The sequence below is a fragment of the Acanthopagrus latus genome, chromosome 17 (assembly GCF_904848185.1).
Source record: "Acanthopagrus latus isolate v.2019 chromosome 17, fAcaLat1.1, whole genome shotgun sequence".
NCBI classification, from domain to species: Eukaryota; Metazoa; Chordata; class Actinopteri; order Spariformes; family Sparidae; genus Acanthopagrus; species Acanthopagrus latus.
In genome coordinates this window covers 13,162,484-13,187,175 of record NC_051055.1, presented here as the reverse complement: position 1 = coordinate 13,187,175, position 24,692 = coordinate 13,162,484, and the positions used below count along the sequence as shown (strand labels likewise).

General features: G+C 38.8%; 1 protein-coding gene across 4 annotated transcripts in view; it reads left to right on the top strand.

Annotated features, from left to right (window-relative positions):
• The window catches only part of cdkal1 (CDK5 regulatory subunit associated protein 1-like 1), a 225,970-nt gene that overhangs the window by 34,327 nt on the left and 166,951 nt on the right, over nt 1–24,692 (top strand). For all 4 annotated transcript variants that reach the window (XM_037074091.1, XM_037074092.1, XM_037074093.1 and 1 more), the window contains exon 4: nt 3,658–3,742. In XM_037074091.1, the coding sequence (XP_036929986.1) occupies nt 3,658–3,742 (85 nt within the window). The remainder of the gene's footprint in view (nt 1–3,657; nt 3,743–24,692) is intronic.

Below are 24,692 nucleotides of genomic sequence, written 5' to 3'. Positions count from 1 at the left end.
CCAGTAAAGGGCCATGTGGCTGCAGGTTTTCATTCCAACCAAGCAAGAACATGCCTGATTTGGATCAGCCAACCAATCAGCCAACCAAGCAAGAACACACCTGATTTGGATCAGGTGTGTTCTTGCTTGGTTGGAATGAAAACCTGCAGCCACATGGCCCTTTACTGGATCAGTTTGACACCCCTGCTGTAAAGCATCATTAGACACCGCTTTCTCGGTACAAACAGCACAAGAGAGGTTTTTTGACATGACTGTATACCTTAAATATCCACTGAGCACCAGAACAGAATCTTCATGTCACAAATGAGACCCTTCTACTTTGAGGTATCAAGGTATCGGTTTCAGTATCGGGTCCATGTACAGTTTCTTGAACAACAGTGCCTTATTTAGATTGAGACATCCACAAAGGATTAGACCAAAGTGATTAAAGCTATAATCTCAGTTCTTAAAAAAACAAGTTGACAGTTTTGCAGCTGATAGTGGCTTCTGACATCTGTACATGTCTTAGTGTCTTGCCATGAGATTACACCTAAAGGCCACTTCTCACCGAGAAGCAGCTGCTGCCCTGATTAATTACAATGTCTGGTGCTGGCTTTGACCCCTGATTTACTGGTAGTGGTAGTGGCACTGGGGGTGGGCATGTGCTTTCCAACAATGTGAGCTGCAGATCAAATCCTGTGAACAAGAGCTAGTTGTATAACATGGACACGCATAACAAAGGTGGATGCTGCCCCAAAATATTGGATGATATTTAGTAGTGTGCACAAATGATGTATCCGTTATGTAAATATCAATTATAGAGTAATATTGTAATTAATTTGTTAGTTAAACATCACAGTAAAAACACACATTTGCACCTTCTATAATATTCAGCAATTAATAAAACAATTATGAATGGATTCATGTTCATATAAACAGTGCTAGTTTTTGATATACATATGAGCGGGTTTATTTGAAATTTCATCGCGGATTCAGAAAAAAAAATCCATGCATGATAACTCCTGCATGTTTTTGTTGTGGTTTGTTTTTTTTCTGTATAGTTCTTATGCTTGGTAAGTACTGCTGACTTTGTAGATAGGATTATTTTGTAGATGTTTGTATCTGTCCTCTGTGTGTGTATGTGTGTCTGTGTGTTTAAATTGATGGAGAGCTTGTTATTGTTGGTCTGGAAAGTCTCCCTCAGGACAGAGAGGAGACTGCAACCACACAGCTGAGACCACTCCCACAAGTCCTGTATGTGTGTGTGTCTGCCTGTGTGTGTATCTGTGTGTTTGTGTTGGTTGGTTGCCTACACAAATAAAGGTAGGCATAATGGGCACTCTCTCCCAGCTGAACTTACTCTCTCTCTCTCTCACTCCCTCTTGAGTATTAATTAATTCTGGAGTATTCATTTCCTAATCACATACATTTTATAGCTTTGTTTTTTGAGCTTAATGATTACTCAGTATTTTATTTTCTTTCCATTTACAGTCCTGTCCCAAAAGAAATGATGATTCCTTACCATGCTCAAAGGCCCGAACAATGAAAACAAACCCCACAACAGATGATTCCCATCTTAGTGAAGTGGCTCACATTATTTTAGTACTGTCATTAAGAGCAGCTGTACTACTATTTTTATTAGACTTCATTATGTCTTGCTTACTATCAGCTAATACACCTCAAGGCTCAAACAGATGTGTTTTCACATTTTATTAAATCTGGTGGTTTCTGTCCATTATCTACCCCATCTACTGGTGTTCTAAACTATTAAAACATGCAATACATTGAAATGCTCATGCTAAATATCAAACATTGTGAATGCAATTTGTGAAAGGGCCTGTTCACTTAGTTTATCTGCCTCTTCTTATCAGGCTTGTTTCAAACTCTTTTGGCAAACTGACATTGACATGTTTAAATTCCGCTTTTGGAGACACCCTGATATTATTTTATTTGTATAACTCATTTTTTAGGAAGTGGGTCTTTCATCTTTTGCATTTCTAACTCATGTAAGTCTGCATTTGCAGCCTAGATACTGATTGTTCAGACAGAATGACAGCGAATAGACATTTAACTTTATTTGTGTATTTGTAAATAATGAATGAATGGTTTGTCCTTGAGCTGAAAACGGAGTGTGTGTTTGAGGGAGGGATTGAGAATGGAGAGTTTACCTAAGGCTAGGTGTGGTGTGGTTGGTAATCTCCCCGTTCTCTGCATCCTGGGACCTGCTGTGTGTGTTACTGAAAGTACTGCGGGTGTGTATCAAATTAACTAATGCAGGAAATGTAGTGTGAGTGGGGTGTGTGTATGCTTGACTGCAGCAGCGAAGTGGATTCTAAGTGAAATATCTGGTTCAATGTGGCGTAAAGGAGCAAGCTTCTAGCTCCCCACCACCGCCGGGCCATATCCCCCCGAGTATGTGTGTCTGTGTGTGTGACATCTCTCCTGGCAGTGCCATGCAAAGCCTGCCACCATCATCTTGAGCAGCAGCCGAGCTTAACATCACAAGGAGCTGCAAACTGCTGTGTATGTGTGTGTTTGTGTGCATGCGTGTTGATGAAACATATGTTTAAGTAACCCTCATAGTTTACTCTTAATGCCAAAATAGGCGCATTTTTTAGTACTACAAACAACTGTCTTTGTTAGAAGTTTATTTACTGTCAAACTGTCCACTAGGTGAGACAATCCAGAAGTTCTTGGGCAAGGAACAATGACTAGATTTATAGGCACACCAATTTTCTGCTCTTCTCTTGAATATGACAGTATTGTGCATTTGTTTCGGGTCACTTACACAGCATATTATGTTTGGATATTCTGAATTAGGCCTTATTTCGAAAGCAGCATTTTCCAATTAAGACATGGTTCTGGAGCATTCTTTAGACATGAATACAGCACATTTGGACACATGCTTCTCACTCTAAGTTTTAACTGTCAGCCTTGTGCTTCGCCAAGCCACCAGTTTTCATGGCTGGGGAATAGAAGTATGCACAAAACAAAAGCCACAAACTCAGCAACTTTACAGAAGACATGGATTTGAACAGATTTTTTTTTTTTTTTTTTTTTTGATATGCACAAATATCCTATCACCAGCCTTTTCAAGAATGTGGTTGAATGAATGCATGGCAGGTATGGTTGAATGTTAATGGGATTATTTGTGTAATATTAAATTAATGATAACAATATAATAATATGTAATATTTTCATTAGCGAAGTTGACTACTAAATAGGAATATTTATATATTAATGCTGAAAGAAGGGCAAAAATGTGATTTTGTGCATGGCTCACTGACTACATCATAGTGACATGGTGTATAGTGAGTCATTTTCAGCATTCAAAATGAAGTTGGATAAAGGAATTAGAGCAGCCAGTTGCAAATACAAGACGTTGCATTTGCTGTTGCTCATTAAAAGCATGTAAGTGGACCTTTGTGTTGGATTTGTTTTGTAGCAGTTACGGGTATTGAGTCAAGAATTAACTTCCTTGGTTTATTTCAGTCAATCCACTGGAAAAAGCCAAACCACTTTATGAAGTTTTATGTACAAATAAACAATAGAACCTTAATTTTACCCAATAAAAGGAGGCCAATAATTTGGTTAGATTGGTTGGACCTAGGTTTTCTGTCTTTTATTATGTTGTGATGATGTCTTGTAAAAATAAATGGGGTTTCTCTCTTTCTATAGATGACCCAACAGAAGCAGACCTGTGGGTGCTCAACAGCTGCACTGTGAAAAACCCTGCAGAGGATCACTTCAGAAACTCAATCAAGTAATGACAAGCACAAAATACACACACAAACACTTTGTGTCCTATATGTTGATGTATCTAGCAAAGAGTTTATGGAATTATCTTTGGAGCCGGATGAAAAAAAAAAAAAAAAGCCAAATGAAGTAGTAGTAGTAAAAAAAAAAAGGCTATCCGGACTTTTTTGTGTGGCTGACATCAAGGATGATCTAAAAGTACTTCATATTCCTTTATATTATCCCACTATCCATTTGCACACCTAAGGTAAGATGTAGTTGATAAGGTTCCATGTAATTTTTGCAGATTTAAAATGATTCAACCTGAATTTAATTGTCTGAATGTGAAACAAGATTTTAGACTATACTATTTTAGAATGATCACATCTTCATACTAGAAAGAAATTAAGAATATGAGACAATAGTGTCTTAGGTCCTGAAATGTTTTCCATTATTGCAGAATTCTTTTATCCCACTAACAAAAATCCATCAACACAGTCAGTGTACCCAAAATGAAATCATCATGATGCTTTCTATGCTGGATGTGTTTTCATCCTGGTTTTGGTATCCTTTTTGTGTGGGTATGTCTGTGTGTATTTGTGTCACATATTTTCAGCTTGTTGCCCAATGTCAGTTTCCACCTACTCACTTTGACAGAGAATAAGAGAGGGAAAAACACACATTTGAATAGAGCGAAATTAAGCTAGGAGCAAGTTTTGCATGTTGATTAATTTCCATCTATCAGGGGCAAACAAGCATACACACACGCACACACACAAACATGCACACACACGTGCACACACACGTGCACACACACCTGGCAGGTAAATTTTGACAGAGAACAAGAATCTAAATCACTAGGTGACTGTGTGTAAAATCATCTTTTGACAACCATTTTAAGATTCGCTTCTGCCCACATCACAGATCTTTCTGGACTGTGGGCAGAAATCAGATGACATTAAATAAGAGGAATCATTTTAAGTGATCATATGGACCGTTAACACACACACTCTTTTTTACTATCTGCAGGAACTGCATGTTAACACAGACAGAATCATCTTAAACTGCAAAACTCAATTTTAATGTAGATTAGTACCGATTTATTGGCAATTTTGGTAGAGTTCTGAATCTTCTGACTGACAGGGTACTCCATTTTTCTCTAATTAGGAGGTGAGACAATCAGTTAATTCATCAATTAGCTGAACACTTAATCAGCAGAAAATTACAAAGCAACTATTTTCACTTAAGGCCTCAAAATAAAGGGCCAAACATTTGCTACCAGCAAGCTGTCGGTCATCAAGACCACCTGACTTGCTTTGTCTTATAGGAAACCAAATTTATTACTGCTGGGTTCTGATTGTTGGGCACACAAAACAAACATTTTCAGTATGTTTCTTTGGGCTTTGGGAAATTTTGACAAAGAAAAATAATAAAAATATCTACAAATGAATGCTTGGGTTAGGGTTAGGGTTAACACATCTCTCTGATTGTTTTGGCCTTTAACAAAACAGAAGAAGAGTGTTCAGTTCCATGCTCTCATGGAATAATGTTTTATACATTGGACACCTGTAACAACCCTCTTGCCTCAATAACCTCAGCACTGCAACAGGACCGTTGTCTGACACGTTTGATTGGAGAAATTGTAGATTCTTAGTTGGTTGGCTCTTATAGATGATTTGCATTTTATGCTAAATGGAATTTTTTCAGCTGTCACATTTTACATTTTGGATGCCTCAATCAGCAAAAGGTGCAACTTATCATAGGGAACTATTATAGTTTCAAGGGTGAATTTCATTTGGCCAGCTTGATCAGTGCAATCTTCCTGTATTTCTGTTTCAGCTGTCTCCTTGTGCTCGTTTTCTGCTTCACTCTTTCTGTCATGCCAGTTTTGCGCAAAAAATGTTTCAATTGAAATGCACAAAATAATAACACACTTCAAGACTTTTAAAATGCCTTCATTGTTGATGCCAGAGTTTTTCTTTGACTGGAAATCACCCAGCTGTAATGCTAATGCAATTAATGCTCTATTCACTGGGAGGGACACACACACACACACACACACAAAAGTTTTTCACCTTTCATCAGTCATTGCTTGCATACACAAAATTAAGGGGTACAGGATCAGAGAGAATCCAAATGCCCACTTAAGTCTTTCTTTTTTTTTCGTACCTCATTTTTTCTTTGGCATCTCTTCATATGATGGACAGAGAGAGAAAGTGAGAGGAGGAGGCAGGCACACGGTCTGCCTCGCGCTCAGTCACACGCTGGCTGGTATGCCTGCACCTCCTGGTACCATACACACATTTTATACAGGCTGGGGCATCATATCTGGTGGTGCTTGAAATACGTCTTTGAATTTATTCAGTAATTCATTTTGAATTAAATGCATTTACACCTTTAATGTAAAATTTAGATAAGTCTTAGCGTACTTGTTTGAGGACGACAAAATGTTATATTTAGCAACAGATCTCATTCATCTCATAGAAAACACATGATTTATTCATAATTGATACTTGTACTCATACTCTTGTTGACCACTCAAAAGTGATGATATTATGAATTATTGTTATTACATTGTATTAGTATGATTTTAGTGATGTGAAGTTTGTTGCATTTTCTGCCCTCTGTCCAGAAGATCTTAAAGGGCACATAAAGGGCAGTGGTTTGTCCGATTTTCTGTTGGATAAGTCTTTCATGGGTAGAATGAATCAACCTTGAGTGCCTTCTGCTTATGTGTACATGCGTATGTCTCACCTGTGTTGCTCATTTATTAAGAGAGATAGTTGGAGGGCATTGCACTGGAAGTTAACTAATAAGCTGTGTTACAGTATGCTGTGGTGCTCAGCTTGCTGTTCTGAGCTCACTTTTCAGTGGTCACGCTGTTACGCTTTGCCAACTCCACCTGTGCATGTTAGGTTTATGGATTAATTTTCTTTTTCAGGTCTCCATTTTGTGGGGTGCTCAGTAACAGAACAGATATGTTCAGGCTAGTTTTGCTGTGGTCATAGCTTAGTTTCCACAATTAAGTCAGGTCCTGTGTAGGTTAAAGACACTTTTTTGTCCTATATTCTGTCCCATTCTACTGGTGTGTGTATGTGTGAGTACATGAGGGTGTAAGACAAATTGTCCCCCATTACTGGGGCGTTTTGGGCATTGTGTATGTGCCACACACAGCACATGCACAAGCGCGCACATGCACACAGGCACACACACACACACACACACACACACACACACACACACACACACACACACACACACACACACACACACACACTCATGTATGGTCACAGAAGTAACAATCAGTGTCCTAGTAAATGAGTTGAGGGGTTTAAAATGGAAGCACAGGGGCTTTCAGCAGTCTTCTATCATGGTTTGGAGAGACGCAGTGAAAAGACGGTTTATTACTTCTGGAGAACTGGGGCTTAGTTGGCATCGGTGCCAAGTGTGTGGGGTTAGGAGTTGTTTTTGTGTGTTTGTGTATGGGGGTTTGTCAGGTGGATGTAAGCCCAGGCTCTGTGTGTGTGTGTGTGTGTGTGTGTGCGTGTGCTTGTGCATGGTATGGAGGATTACTCTGTGAGAGAATGCCAGCATATAGAGTGTGTATGTTCTGCATGTGCGTTGAAAAAACATCTAAAAATATTGATTAGTCCTGAAGCATAAAACTAAGGTTAGTTTTCAGTCTGCACTGTGAATTTTGTTACTGTGAGCATGCTTGCCCTTATTCTCCATGCACCCAGAACTAAGCACACTTGAGTTTTGCATGGGGTTAGGTTAAATCCTCAGTGAGCCCAGACATTTTTATCTTGCTCAAGGACACTGAGGTTCAAATTGTTGATGTAATCTGTGATTATTAAAATGATTACAAAAGCCAAGTGCATTAATTAGTTTATCATTTCTGTCTGTGGTGGTGTTTTGCTTCTCCAAACTATTGCCCTCAGCATTTTGAAGCAGAGCTGTATTGTATCATTTTGTTCAGCATGCAGGGGTGAGTTGACATGTGTGGGAGATGGGATTCCCTCCAGCTTAATTTTTAGAGCAATGGCACACATTGCCCTGCTGTTTACTCGTTCAGCAGGACCTCTAAATCAGGAACTCATTCAGTAGCATAAACCACTAATGGAGCAACTTCTGAATGCTAAAAAGTCAATTAGTATGGATATTTGGGAGTGCCAGTATGTGTGTTTGAAATGCTGAAATCTATAGTGTAATTCAGTGTCAGAGACCTCTCAAATCAATGAGCGCTGAATGTATTAAAGAAACTGTTGCTCAACTGCATGTAATTAAACTGCTGTGTGTGTGTGTGCGCGCGTGCATGCGTGTGTGTGTGTGTGTGTTGAATTTCTCCGCTTGGCTGTCTCAAGTAATTTGTATGATCAAGGGAATGTATGCTTAACGAATTAGAGCCACAACTCGGAGTGCTGTACTTCTGTTTTCAAAATATGCCAATTCCCACATTATATTTACATTCATTTGAATATAATTTTGATATTCATGAACCAACCATAAGAAAGAAAAATCATTAATGCTAATTGAATAGGGACACACAGTACACAGATGAACTCTTGGAAGAAGTCCAAAGTGCATGTGCTGTGCTTATACTGTGTATTTATGACAGATGTGTAGGCTGAGTGGTGAATATATATATTATGGCCCCGGGCTACAGGACAGTCTGTTGTTGGCTCAGTGTTGTCTTGGCAGAAGTTACTTTACAATTGTATTGTACACCACATGCTGCCCAAAGTGTATTGGGAAACTGATGTTAAGTTAGCTGCTATATGTCCCAGTATGAAATTGTAAAAGTTGATATAGTTGACAAATAAGGTATTGAGTGAGTTTATCTTTATTGTGTATTTCTGTTTTGATCGAACAGGGCCAGTTTCTTTGTTGGTGTTTCGGTACTTGTTGCTTTTTTTTGCTAATAATTTCAGAAGGACAGATGGGACCAAAAGATTGTATGTTTTGTTCATAGATGACTGAAGACAAAACCAAATTCCAGTGAAGACATCTCAGGTAACCCAAGTGACCCAAATCCTTAAAGCTTATACCTTTACAAGAGGAATCAATTTCCATATCAATATTTGAAGTATGGAGGTGCTGTGTTCACTGCCCAAAAAAAAGAAGCAATATAATGATAACATGAGCAAGAAAAGAGCTCATCTGTGTTGTTTGTGTAGTCTCAAATCCTGCACAATGAAAGACAGTAGTGAGGGAGCATTTCTTCTCCACTTGAACAGGGCTGCGATGAAAACAAAACTCGACCCCTTAAACTTGCAACATTTGCTCGCTGGTCAAGTTCATTTTTGAGACTTTGGCGGTGCAAAGGTTTGATGTATCCCCTTCTGATGTTGTGATCATAAGTTCGATAGCTTGTGATTAGGTCAGATTGTTTAAACTGATACATTTGCTATATATTTTTGGCAGTGGCTCAGTCTTGAGATTTGTAATGTATCTCTTTAATATAACCTGGTAAAAGTCAAAGACCCATGTCCAGAATGAATGCTCAAATTCATTGCCATATATCCTTGTTGGAGTTAGAGGTGCTGAATATACATTATAGCCCATGGCTGCATCTGTTGATTAGAAGGATGTCCACTGACATTAGGCAAGTGATTTTATGTCATTGATTTCTGACCTCACATTTATTGGAGGCAAAGGTCATGCTCTGCAAATAAAATCATTAACGTGAAAATCTTCCCTGAAACAAAATTTACATGTTATTCCACAGCCCTCATTTTTCAGCCTGTGTCTGAGGGCATTAACAACCTTTTCCAGAACCTAGAATACAGAGAGTTGAGGCTGCAATTTGTCAGAAGACAAATTATTCAAATGACAAAACCTGAGCTCTTCCATTAATAATGGATTGGAAACTGACCTCAGAAAACCATGAACACTGCTCACCCACATACACACATAAATATATATTAATCTACTTTGTTCTTCCAAGAATCAATCAGAAGGCTTACATTGCACTTGTGGTCAAGTGACGGGTTTTCTTTTTACAGAGCTTATAATGTTGATTTTGGCCCTACAGCATATTGTTTTAAATGAACTGACACACAGGAACTGACTGACATTAAGGCCAAAAATATTTTCTTTTCATCAGAACATGACAGCAAGTTATAAGCAATCTGAAATCTGCAGTGACCTTTAGAGTTGTTTACTAAGGGCAGTTGTTTTATGTCTGTGTTCACCCAGCTCAGCAGACACATAGGCATGGATTTGTAGCTGGTTGGACACACTCAGACGCACACAGGCACGCGCGCACGCGCGCACACACACACACACACACACACACACACCCAGAGCTGGCTGCCTGGGGCTGGTTTTTGTACAACCCAGGGATTGGCATTTAATCTGTCAGTTCTTCAGGGCATTAGCCTACATTTTGGGGTACATGCAGACAGAAATAGTCAGAGGTGGAGACAGACTGACAGACACAGAGGCAAAACAGACACGTAGACGGAGAGGTGAGGTGAAGAGAGTGTAGCTGAGTTTGGGCGTCATGAAGTGTTGGCCTCAGTGAGCTCAGGGCTGTATGAGAACCATACCAAGGCCGGGGTTAGCCAGCACGTGACCTTGCTTTTAACATGTCTTCATCTGCACGTAATTGCATAACTGCTGTGTGTGTGTGAAGACTGCACTCCATGTGTTTGTGCTCTGCTGCTAAACATGATGTTTTGTCTAGTAAAATGGGAGGGGATTTTGTCTGTTTTCTGTACTATTGTATAGAGCATAGCAGCACTTTAACAACAGTGGTTTTCATGGTGACACAACACACTACAGCCCTCTACATTTCATAGTTGTCTAGGCTCACAGATTTCACTTCTGTGATTTGTTGTGCCTTGTTCTGTTTGATCATGCTCCTGTAATGGTAAGGGTAAATGCCTTAAGGGATGCATGTGATTAGGTATGAAGTGAATGGTCAAAACAAGCATTTGTTTCCATTGATGTCACAAATACAACCATGTCAAATCTATGATTACTCATTGTAAAAACACCCTTAGACCTTGAGGGGCTATCTCTGTACTCCTTATAAATGTACAGAAACTATTATATAAGAATGCTCCAATTTACTATATGTAACTTGTGCTGTCCTTGCTTGAGTCTACATACATTTATCTGATATTCAGTGAGTGAGGAACTTTGAATGTTCAGTTAGCTGCACAGACAAACCTTTACCTACGTTATACCGTACCACAGCGTTTAAAGTCCTCTATAGGGCAGCTTTGTTCTAACTCACATTAACATGAACCTGTTAAAAGGATTATGAGAAATAGTCAGGTCTCAAGAGTTCCAGACCCAACAAATGTACCCTTTTATAAAATCATTTATCTTCTGTTAGGCTACATTTTTGTACTTTTTGTGTCAGCTAAGACATTCAGCTGCACCAACAAAAAGTTAGACCCAATTTTGTGCAAGGCAATCTGAAAATGAAGTAACACTCTTACCTTTTTTAGCTTTTATCAGCTTCTATCAGCTTTAAAAGACCACGTATTGTGTAAAAAGTATTTTCAGCGGCTTTAATAGTAGATGTTGAGTCAGAGGTTGTTATGCATTTATCTGGTCACCATTAGGACAGAACATCAATGTGGACATTGTGTATAATAACGGTAGTAAAGTCATTAAAGTTTTTGGCATTACTGTAAAGAGGAAACTGCAATTTTCTTGTATTTTAAGTAAAATACAGTTAATATAAGCACGACGTTGACATATTGAGTGAAATATTGTATGTTTTCAAAGGTTTTGCTCTTATTCTTATCTGATGAAGTTAAATCCACTCCCTTCATGGCTTGTGATTTGAACTTGCAGAGCCAAGAGAGAGATAACCACAAGATAGTGTGTACTGTACAAATGCTTTTGCATGACTGTGTCTTCAGCTGGAGACAACACATGCACACACATAGAAAAGTTGAAAATCACAGAAATGGTATTAGTTAAGGCTAACCGCCTGACTCTGCATACTATTTTTAAATATGCCTTGAAGAAATACACAGACCCACACTCAGTGAATAGGGACATTCATTGCCTTTAGATGCAGTAAGAGGGTGCCAGTGATGGAGATTATTAGAGGATCAGCAGACTTCTAGACCAGTGCAGGATCAGATGTTGTGATTATTTCAGATGGACCAAAGTCTGAGCGTGTTTTGGCTTCTTCGGTTCAGATATTTAGTGATGTGTTCTGTTCTGAAACAGATTTGTATGTACATTTTGTGTGTGTGTGTGTGTGTGCTTTCGTGCGTGCACGTGTGCACTGAATTCTCCTTTATACACAACCTGTCACATCTGCTCTACAAAGTGGGTTTGAATGCAGGGCTCAGCACAGTATGGGGCTCTGGTATCTGAGTCTTGAATGTGTGTCCATGTGTGTGTGCAACCATTTGTATGTGGCTAAAATGCAGACCTTTCACAGTATGGGACTAAAGGCCTGAGCCGACAACCTCCCTCACCATCCATCTGGATCTTGTTAAACATGCCTATAGTCTGGCCTCTGCCACAATTCTCTTCCTACTCTTTCTGTGTATGTATAGTGCTTGCTTGTGTGTGTGTGTATACTGCTATTGTTACCTTTTTACCCTGCAAATAAAATCAGTCACAAAATGCATGTTTATGTCTGTGATAAGGCTTTAGCAGTCTTTTCTTTCTGAAAAACAGCCCATTTTCTATTTAAAGCTGATGAATGCTCCGTGAAACATCTTAAGCTCTCCTCCCAAATTGAGGAAAGCTTAAACCTGCAGGAAAACAAACTGAAATTCTTCAATGTCCTCGTTTTGTTGTGGTATTCTAGGGATATGTGTGCATGAGCAGTCCCTTAAATAAATGGCTACACAGTCACATTGTTGCTGTCCTTACAAGATCTTCCTTAACAGCAATCACAACTCCCGTCTTTCATCTGTTCAGACAGCTGGGCTCTTAAGGCCCCCCACTGGGCTCTGGCCTTTTTGCTGATCCCCAATTGTGGATTTGAACCATAAGAGGCCAAGTTAATATAGGATTTAAGATAGAGAGAGGAACTTTCACACTGGTGTGTTGCAAGTAACTGGGTTTCCATAGTCAAATCCCACATTGAATTCTGTATTTTGTAAAGGGATTGAGTCTGAGTTTGGTTGAGGGACATTAAAATTTTTTTTTATCCATATTGAAGGATTCAGCGATCATGTTGGCCATTCCAAGTTCTATAGGAATGTGACTGAGATAATGGGAAAGAGAAGGAAATAATATATGGGTAGGAAAAGTAGGAAATTCAGGTCATCACCTCTTGAATTCTACTGCAGTGGTGTTTCTGCTTTAGTGATTTTAGAAGTGGGGAAAAATGTCTTAAATCTCAAGCCACAATCAATTCAGTCAGATTAAAATTAAGGCCAGAGTGAAGGGCCATATGTTTTCCACCATGGTGTCTCATACTGCTGTTTTAGAACAGGGCTTTAAACATTTGTGAAAGGATGACTCTGGAAATGGGACCAGTCATCTATAATTGACTTGGGGAGAGAAATGGTGAAAGGTTTTATAGAGGTTAGTCGATGCTGTTCAGAAACGTTCTCTTTGTGTGTACTTTTGTTTAATGATGAGCATTTTAATGGCAAACCTTGATATCAAAGAAAATATGAGAAAATGCTTTATGTGAAACTTTATATTAATTAATCTGACTGGATATTTGCTATTTATCAGTTGTGTATTTTTGTCTTTTATATTGTCATTGTTATCCACCTGCTCAGGCATTACATTTAATAACAGTGGTACAAAATGCCATGAAATAAATAATAGAGTTGATGTAATATTTTAGAGCTGTATCATTGTTCTGACTTACATACATTTGAGACTGACAGGAGAACCAAAGAAAGAAGATATCATAGCAGAGTGTGTATATCAGCCCACTATGATTCAATAGGATTAGCAGTGTTTCATGTTAACTATTTTCTCTCCTTCTGGCGAATCAGTTTCCATGTTGTGAGAGCTTTAAGGGAAAGAAGGGGTGCTAAACCCCTCAGTGGGGGTTTTGATGGACTTGTCATGCGATTCTTATACTTCTCAGGAAACACTGATGTCTTATTTACAGATGAGGATGCCTCTGACATTGTAATCGAACAGCTGGAAAGGGATGGAAGAGGCTTTACATTTCAAAAGACAGTAACTGTAGGATTCTTGAATAAATGATATCAGACTTTGTCATTTATGTAGAACATTTTTTGTTTTGTATAAAACACACATCTCATGAGTGTATATGTGCATGTCAAAGTGAAGACACCATGTCACATCATGATGTGCACTTTCTTCTATAGCAGTGCTAGGTTGTGTTTGGTTGTAATTTGTTTTAGGAATATGCACATTTCCATAGTTGATTAAACCATACTACCCGTGCTGGTCTGCACCATCAATATTAGTCAGTTAAACTTATTTTTATCATTGCTCTTATGATGTACACAATATTTTTTTTCAGATTAAATAATGCTCCATTTTTAAGGTTTTCTGTGTGTTGACCTGCTTTTAGACTAAAAGATTGGTCTAAGTTGAAACTTGTGTTCAAGCGTGAGGGAAATTGCTTGTTAGGAACATCCTTTTGTTTTTTCCCACAGAGCTGTAGCCACGGAATACTGGAATTCAACCACCCAGTAAAGGGATGAAAGCTAAATCAGTAAAAAAATAAATAAACATGAACGAAAATGTCTGTCATCGCAGTCTGACATACAAAACCTTCAGAGTGATAATTAGAGCAGATGTCAATAATACCGTCACAGCTTTGTCAATAAGGCTGAGTTGCAGAAGATCCGTATTTCATCTGGAAGACACAGCGATGCAATAAACCCACAGGCAGCTAGATCACACCACTGATGTCGTATTAGTCATCAGTGACTGACTTGAACTGTACGTGTGTGGTACACAATGTGACAAAGGACAAGAACAGGGAATAGAAGACAGGAGGTACAAGGAACAGAGGAAAAAAAAGGCAGGAGTGCAAGATCGAGAGACAATGTCAGCTGCCAGCTATTATAAGAAAATGGTGAAATATGATGAGATGGGAGGTCTCTGCAGGAAGCCGACAAGGTGGTAGTGTTTTTATTTGGCCTATATATTATGTTTTTGTTTTCTTCCTGGGAGAGAGCTAAACATAGTGAGTGATGGTGGTTGTAATGCTCATTATGTAGTTTGATAAATATATAGTGACCCTTTGGAAAGGTCATTGAAGAGGTCAGAGGTCCCGTAACAGGGTTTGGAGGGCATGCTCTCCTCAGCTGGTGATGAATCACCTGGCTGTATCTGTGGGGCTTTGCACATATATATCCGTGTGTGTGTGTGTGTGTGTGTGTGTGTGTGTGTGTGTGTGGTTCAGTGATCAGTGAGACTTAGTGCATAGTCCATATGTCATCGTCTGTGTTTGAAGTCATATAGTGTTGGTATCAGCCTTTCTGTTTGTTTTTATAGTGTATATGTGGTGATTTACTGTATTTACTATATTTGCTGTTGGTGATTTGGAGGTCATTTTGCTCACAATAGTGTTAGAGTAATGCAATTACCGCCATATTGTGTGTATTTTGCAGAAAACATGTTGGCATTACCTTATAAATTATTATGTTAGTATTTTGAGCACCATGTGTTTTTGAAGGTGTTTCTATTTGAGTACTTAAAAGACACATTTTTAAAAATTGTAACAGTGAGTTTTAGGTGCATTTTGCCAAGTGAGTGAAAGCAGGTAGGCGTTCCTGATCAATAACATGAAAAGCTCCATTTGGTATGAAGTTATTTCCCATGGTAACCCCCACATCTGTGCCTGTGCGCCTGTGTGAGTGTGTGTTTTCCCCTTCAGGCATGTGGGAGACCAGATCTTAGCCTCTGAGGACCCTTGTTGCCACTATAGTGACAGTAGAGAAATAAAGACGGACGCAGACACACACAGACACACCACACACACACTTGGGCTTGATTAAATTCAGAAATTCCCACCTCATTGCTTTAACACCTGCTTCACTCTTTACTTTCTCTCACTGCTCAGTTCAGTCTTTTAACATTTTATCTTTCCTCATTACCTCATTTCTTGAGTACCTCCAGCATGCCCACAGTGTGAGCTGTGTGTGGGTGTGGGGCACAGTGAAAGAAATGAAATCAGCTTTCGGACAAAAGGTGGTTGATTTATTTTCTTGTGGTCAAGTTGTTAATGCCAGACTTTTTTTTTCTCAGGTAACCAACCATGGTTGGAGAGTCCTGTATTATTTTAGTCCTTGCCAAACAGTGAGAGCAAGTCAAACTGTATCAGTACTGTTGCGAGTTAAAAAAAAAAAAAAAAAAAAAAAAAAGTTAATTTCCTGCTATGGATTGGACATCAACAATCTCACCTTATTAACGGTATGGAAAAGTAGAAAAAAAGATTAACAGTGCTGATATAAAGCACAAATAGGATATGAGTTAGCGATACAATCAAGACAAAGCACACTCAGAGAGAGAAATACAATTAATCACAAAAAATTGTATATCATACATTTTTCCATGTTTTGATAATTGTGTTGTTAGATCTTCAAGGTTGTCACCAAAAAATCCCATTATTTTTTTTTCCAGCTCTTCTTGTAATATTATAGATCTACCTTATGAGCTGTTTATGCAACCTGTTGTGCTTTTCCGTGCTAAGATAACATTAAAGAGTTGTTTTTTTTCTAACCTCAATCACTCATCACGGTAGTAAGTCAATGAAGTGGTCCCAGCTGGTAATTTTGACATACTGGACTTATGCTTAATTTTGATGTGTGAAATGGCATTGAGATTACATGCAATGGCTCGCTTCCAGTTCTCTGGGTCAGTTTTAAGCAGACTTTACAGGAATCGTCCAACCAAGGATGTGTGACTCAGCAAGCTATAACAAGCCAATTAATATTTCACACTAAGAGTGTGTGTATAGAGTGTCTGTAAGTAAATGTTAAATGGAACATTTCATATGATACTGTTTACAGGAGAACCATTTGATTATTGAAGGAAAGGAAGGATGTACATCATAAGGTGCAAATTGCACATCAGTACTTTCTCAGTGAAACAAAGACATCGCACTTATGTTCTTAAGAAAAATAATCAGTAGTGCTTTTTTATAGACCTATGCAGTAGACATAGTGTTGAGTATATTGGGCCAGTTACCCATGCACACAAAATAAATGAACAAATACAGAGTATTGCTTAGTTTTCCACAATAACTCTGTTACAGTTAAAATATAATACTTTTATAACATTAATGCCTAAGCACCATTAGCATGAAACAAACTTAATGTGGTATAGTGTGAGATGGATGAAGACAGATTGCAGTGGAAGAGGGAGAGGAAGAAGTGATAAAAGAAATGAAATTTAATGTGTAAAGGAGAGTGAGGCTGTTTTGCTCCCAATTAAAAAAAGCAGAAGACCCACCAGAGTCATTTCTACTCCATTTATTGAATTAATTTATTTTGATTGAGTATCATACTCATCATTTGGGAGTAGTTTAAGAGGTTGTGAAGGAGCAAGAGGGTAGAATGAAGTGGATGTTGATGTGTTTTCAGGTGCTCTGACTTTCTGCTGCAGGTAATTTTTCTCCCAGCAGGTGATGACAGACCTTCACAAGGTCACACCATTACCTCTGTGTCTATCACTCTCTCACTCACTTATGTCCTCCCCGCTTCTGCGCCCATATTTAAGACCCAGTTTGGGCTTGGTGAATCTGATTTTTCAGACTTCTAGGTTAATTTCTTTTGCACACAACCACAGTTGAAATCTTCTCTTACATTTAGTTAAACTATTACATGCAAGCAAACAGAAACATACAACAACTAGACCACATATTTTGGAATTCTAACTTTATTTAATTGAATCACCAGCTGATTTCACAATAATGACTGTCTCATTTCAGTAGTTCAAGCAAACAGCGATGTCTGTAAAGCAATCAGCACCATCAGTGTGCTTGTCAGTTTGTGAAGGCACAAGGGTATCATGTTGCTACATGTGTAATTTTAAAGCTGTGATTTAAAGGCTTTATACATAATTCACTGTAATCTGATTCAGAAGAGGACTGGGAATCTCATTAGCACCTCATTAGTATCTTGCACTGCACCAGAAGGAGAGAACATGATGGTGAGGGGGGAAAAATGGAAGAAAAAGGGAAATGAAGGGGGTAAAGCTCAGTTCAGGGCTGAACTGAATGCACTGAGATCTGAGGTCTGCTCACTAAAATCAGCTTAGGTTTGAAAAAGTAGTCTGCTGTTTTGTGAAGTGATTTTTGTGTTTTTCAGCTTGGGAAACGAAACTGTCTGATACACATTTTGATTGATCAAAGGGAAACTTAATGATTATGAGAGACATTGAAAATTGATCGGCATATTATTTATAAGTACAGGAGTAATCACAGTAGAAAGAGGTCAAAGATATAAATATTGCTTTTAGTTACAGAATTAGCACTGGGAAGTTCATAGCTGTGATGATGTGACTGAAAGTGATCCAGTCATCTTTACGACAGCACCACCAACACTAATACCAGTTGGAAACACTGGGGGTGAAATTAGTTTGTTTCCACTTACAGTTTAATAACTGACAGATTAACAGTAAATAATTAACTGGTTGCTGACATATACAACTTATTTAACCTCATTAATAAAACTTGCACTCTGAATGCTTTAAGTCAGTTGGCATTTAGTGACCAAATCCATTCATATTGGTAAAGCATTGGTTTGGGTTAGATGGTCTAACAGTTTTACTGAATGTGGGGAAATGTCAGTGTGACATGTTAGCTGATCTGACAGATGGCATATGGAGAGTACTTCACTGACCCTCTGCTCACCTGTACTGACACAAGCTTAGAACACCTGCTGCTCCATCCATCCCTCCCTGTCTAGATTTCAGTCAAACAGTCTCATTCACCTGAAAGACAGTAATGCTGGACTATGTATTTTTCTCATACCATAGCGTGTGCTGTGTGGACTAGATGGATTCACTTCATTTTCATTTGGAAATATTGTTCAGATCGTGTGTGTGCGTGCGTGTGTGTGGATGATGATGAGAAATCCTGAGAGACTGACTCAGGTGGCAGGTGTGTGTGTGTGTGTGTGTGTGTGTGTGTGTGTGTGTGCACGTGCGCACGTGCGCACGCGTGTGTTATAGCCAGCATACCAGCTGCCGTGTTCTTGATCAAGTATCTTTAGTTACACAGAGAGGGATTTGACAATGAACCAAACCCTGTGCCACTGAAACATGATCACCCTGGATCTATTCACAAACAGACAAACACAGTGGCCACAACTAACATGGGCACAAACACAAACCACATAAATGTACATTCACTGTGTGCTGCACAATTTGACTATGAACAGTAGAAATCCTTTTAACAACTGTTTCAACATCCTAGTTTTACAAGCCAAATCAATTATAAATGATACAGTTGTAAGTGAGAAAAGGGTTAGGGCCAGAAAGAGGTGTGTGTTCTCCTGAGGAGCACCTGTAGGCTTTTGGCATTTTCCCTGTTGAGCTGAGGTCTTGTTTTTGAGCTGACGATTCCAGAGGCTTTTTCAGCTGGTGTTAGCTAAACAGGCACTGACCTGGAAATTACTGAGCCACTGAGATACTTTATACCAGCTGCAAGTTATGAAAGATGACATCCTCTCCCTCTGAATTGAGTGTGTTCATTCTCCATGCACCTTTGGGGTGACAAGTGACAGCAGAATTATTTGAGTAACTTTACAGTGGTGCATGTACACTGATGAAGATACAAACACTCCTTCAATGTCTCTCTCAGTGGATGTCACATCCATATTCTATATGTTATGTAGAGATGGGCTTGATATACATTAAGTCATGCAAGATGACAGTAAGATGTTTTGACCTTTGCATGCCTTATGCTTGAACCCTGGGGGAAAATGTTAGAAGTGATGCACAAAGTGAAAAGAAAGTATAGGAATAGAAAACAGATGACAGCATAAAGGGTTGATCAACTTTAAGAGGGAGATGCTGCAGAAAGAGAGAAACTAAAATAGGTGGTCTGAGGATGATGGAGGTAACATGGAGGTCACATTTGATGTCAGATGATTTTGGAGTTTACAATCGAAACCTAATGTGAAAAACAATCCATGTAATTACAAGTTTATATATGTAGTTGCATTTCAATGTGTGTGGTTATAGTTTTGCATTTATATGTATCTGTAGTATTCATGTGGCTGTGGAATATGTGCCTTGAAGATGTTGTCATTGATGCATCTTGCACTTAATTTATGAGGGCTTGTTTCTAATTTTACCTCACTGGCAGATGGACAAGGTGCTGCAAACTAGCCAAGAAGCAATTTCACCAAACAATATTTGGAGTGACACAAGCCCAAGGCTTACAACTTGGCTATAGGTACACATACTGTATATGCAAAAAATGATGGATGCACGGAAACATTCACAGCAAGATGTCAACCTCTGTAAGGCAGGGGGTCGTTGGGTCGTTGCCTTAACATACCCGGGGCAGTCCTTAACCTCTGAGGTACTGTAAACAAACAGACAGATAGCTGGATGTAGGAGGAACTGCTGTGGGGTATCAGGCCACATGTGGCATATAAGCAACTGTGCATTCCCTGGCTGCCTGAATATCACTGTGGCTTAGTGGTGACTTGTGATGTCAGCATGTGTGTTCCTGTCAGATAAGGAACCACAAAGCATTCTGTCTGTGCCATCTAGGTGCATGTTATAAAATTTTATTATCTAGTATAGCTTTTTTTCCCAGTGTTCTGCTTAATGTTTATTCAAATACATTATGAAATGTAACATTAGAAAACCCTGTGTAACAAGAATAGGAAAAAGAAAGGGGAATATAGTACATACAGTGCATGAAACCCACATCCAGTTTACTGTTTTAGCACATGTGCAGTCAGCGCATTTGTAGTGAGGACTAATTTTTTTCTAAAATTAGATATACAAAACTCTTAACAATTTGCTGTAAAAGCTGTCTTTTTTCTGATAAAAATGTTCATTCGAAAACCGTCTTAAATTGTATGTTGTATCTGTATTGTATGGGTAGATGAAGTATTTCTACACATTTTCCAGCCTTGAATTATATTTTATCTGCCATTAGTACGTTTTTGATATGCATCTCAATGTGGTAATGAGAGAAACAGGATGGTCAGTCTTCGAATAAAAACTCAGGTTCATTTTGACCTAGCATATAAAAGTGTCATTAATGTGACAAATGTATTAAAACATTTTATGTGTTGTAGACCACAGAACCTGGAACTTTATTGCACCTGATCTTTACTGATTGAAAGTGTGAAAAGATGAAAAGGAGAGAGATGTAACAAATGTGGTTCAACAAAAGAGGCTGAGGCAGCTCTATTCATTTCCAACTAGAAAAATATTCACCATCCTTTAACAAGCCAAATGTATTTTAAAAATCACCTCCTCATTCTGTTGAGCCTTTTTTCTTGCAACGATTCACCCCCTCCTCTCTTTTCCTTTCTAATGGTAATGAACCTTGCCTTGAACCTTCCTTTTAATTGGTGTCGACTCAGACAAGAAGTGTGGAGGGGAAAAAAAAATCCTTTTTTTAAACATTCCATAAATTAATTTTTACCAAGTAAGGAGTCTTGCATGGCAGTTTATTCAGACAGTTGGCTTTGTGCATGATGCATCCTTGGCTTATAAAGGAATGTTATTTAGAATAAATAATATGCTGTGGTTAAATGAGGAGGCCTTTTAGAGGGACTGATGAGCCACCGTGGATCCACTTCAGGCTGCGCAGGAGAGAAGATATCAGCCAGGGAAATTACCAGGCTGAATAGATGCTTAGACTTTTTAGCTCTATAATGAGACTCCCATAGTCCTCAAAGTCCCCGAATGTGTATACTGTTCATGCACTCCTGTATCTGCTTTCTCATGCATGCTCACATAATGTAAATAACTCACAGTACACCAATTTGCTTAAACAGATGTCTAAAATAGATGTATGCAACACAAATGCATGCAAGTTCAATGAGACAAATCTAGACACACTCTCAGGAAATGCATGCATTGATGCACAACATATATGCAAATAAACAGAAGTAAATACATTTTAAAATTTTGTATTGAAGTGTATCTTATTTATTGATTGATTTATTTGTTTATTTTTAACCTCTGCCAAGGAGGTAATTTTTTCCATGAAACTTGTTCTGATCATTGGTCTCTGTCCAGAATAGACCTCATTAACTTTTGGTGTGGATATGGAATAAAGGGATTGAGGAATTGTTTCTGACTTTCCTGTCAGTAGTCACTGTTTGATGCTGCTATGAGACCAGGCCGTAGTGTCGTGGGCCAGTTCCTGTTCCTTGTGCTTCCTGTTGTGAGTGCACATTTTGAGTTAATGTTACCACGCCACGCTACACCACAGCTTAAGCAAAGCATGGATCTGTGGGGTTTGTAGACAGTTGTGGATACATATAGTAGCATGATTACTCTCATTTGTGTCCTCAAAATTACTCTATAGAAACTCTTTCTTCCTTTAGCAACTTCAGATTGCAACATGTGCTCAGAGCTGCTGTATTTGCCTCAAGATGCAATAAGGAGTGGTTACAGTATCTCCAAATGAATTGGGCGTACACATACCAGCAATGGCTTTGCAGTAATACACGTTAAAAATCCCTGTGTCCCCTGTATTCTAAAATGGATGTATCTTGATATTACTATTTTTCTTTCAGTTTTTTTTTTTTTTTCCCCATAAATAAAGAGTGGAGCATCAAGGAAGGTTACTTAAACATGATTTTAGGGAGTTCCTCAATTTTACAGGTTAAGCTTGGATACTGTGTTGTAATCCTTCCTTACTAAAACAATATAATTATCTTATCTTTGCGTATGCTGGAAGTAAAGAATGTTGATTTGCAAAGATTGTTGATGCATTCCAGGTCACTGAGCATGTGCCGTTCCACTTTTCCAAACCCTTGCTTGTAATAATTTATGACCTTGAAACCAATCATGATTGTTTATGCTTGGACTAATTTTGTGTGGATTCATTCAACCATGAGTGTCCTTTCACCTCTGTCAGCCTAGCAAGGATTTCCCCCTTGTCTTCACTTCTGGATCAAAATAATTGTACAGATGCACAGCAACATGTGCACTCTACATGCATGCATATACTCACAGCTATACATACACATGCAATGATGTATACATGCAGCCAGAAAAATGTATGTCTGCCCACTCACATGCTCTTGTGTTTTCAGATTGAATCAACCAGAGGCAAGAGGCCTCATGGGGAGTGGCTGTGGCTCTGAATGATAAATGCCTGTGTGTGCCCTGTGACCCGACCTGTTTAGTCTGAGGCTAAAGCTGCCACACTAACACACGACTGTCATTGTTCTAGACACCAGATCTGTGTGTGTGTTTATCAGTTTATGTTAAATAGATGACAAGATTCAAGTGTCCTCATTTAGGTGGCTTGTTTGCAAGAAAAACCCTCTATTATGGACATTAGTTAACTCAGAGGACTGATCATCACTGGAACACTGTGCACTTTTGTTCAGTCCTCCTCATATTTGCTAACATAGCACCTTCCTATTTACATTTTGATGATAACATATTTCCATTTTGAAAAACAATTTGTGGGCCTTTTAACACAACGGTAGCCCATTGATAGTGAGTATTTAGTTCCATATGTTTGTTTTCCCATCCTCAAGTCTTAATCCAGTAGTTCTCTCCACAACAGCCTTGGGCTGAGGGGTTGCTCCTCTGTCATTGTCCCATAACAGCCTATAGAAAGTGGGATTTTGCATTAGAAATGTGGCTCACGGGACTCTTCCCAGGATTCAGCTTTTGGCTTCCCATCTTTGTGGTTCAGTCAAGTGCTCATCTCTGATGCAATTCCCTGCACATATGTTTCTGAATGTTTGTGTGGGCCTTTGCCAATGCTCCTGCTTTTTTTATTAGCATTTTCTAAATTATGAACCATTCAAGCAGTGAATACAACTCATTTTCAGTAATGCAATATTTATCACACATTCGGCTCATTTTTTACAAGACAGATGTCATCCATTTCACAGCACTGGGCAGGTGTGTGAGGCATTTTTTTTTTTTTTTAAAAGGCCATAATCTGAAAGCCTTGCATTTCCTCTTACTCGCCTTTACTAGACCCATGTTGACAATAGGGCTTCATCCTATCTCTGATATACCCGAAGGCCATGTGAACTAGCCATAAACTAGCCATGTTATATGTGTATTGATTGGTCAACAGATTGCCTATATCCTGTAAAACAGAGCTCTAATATGAATGCCTTTATTAACCACGTTGGTAGAAAATGTGAAAAACTGAAAGGAAGTCAAGTTTTTTTCCCCCCTCCTTTATGGTTATTTTTCCAAGTGGTACAGGGAGAGATTATGGTTGTGGTAAACCAGATTAATGTCGATCCTTCTGCTGATATGAACCCTTTAAAAATGTAGATTGCCTTTCAAAACCTTGTTTTCAATCAGGCCTTTGCAACTTGTCTGAGGTGCTTAGGCTGCCTACATCTATATTGTACATCACTTACTACAACTCACTTATATTGACCTGCTGTCCTGTAATCATCTTGTATTGATTAACTTGTGCCCCCATTTTCTTGCCTCTTCTTTTTTCTTGTCTTGCTTAAAAACAAATTCTCATCAGTTTATATTTTCTTCCATTTTAGTTTTCTCCCACATACGTGTTCCTTAGAGAGAGGGGGATTCTGCAGCTTTACTTCTCAAACCCCTCTCTCATCCCTCAATCACAATCCTCCTTCACAGCGGCTGAGCCCACCACCCCCCTTCATTTCTTTTTGAGTGCTGTTGTCATCCTTCCACTCCTCACATGGTTATGAAAATGTTCTCTCTAGCACCGTTTTTTCCTTACTTAGACTTTTTTCTCCTCCACACTCCCCTGTTTGTTCCTTCCCCTCCTGACATATTTCTGTATTTTTCCCATTATGCAACCGGTTGTAGTGACTGAATCCCCTTGTTTAACCCTGTTTGAAAATACCTTTACCTTTTTTTTTCTCCCTAAATCATCAATATCTTCTGGA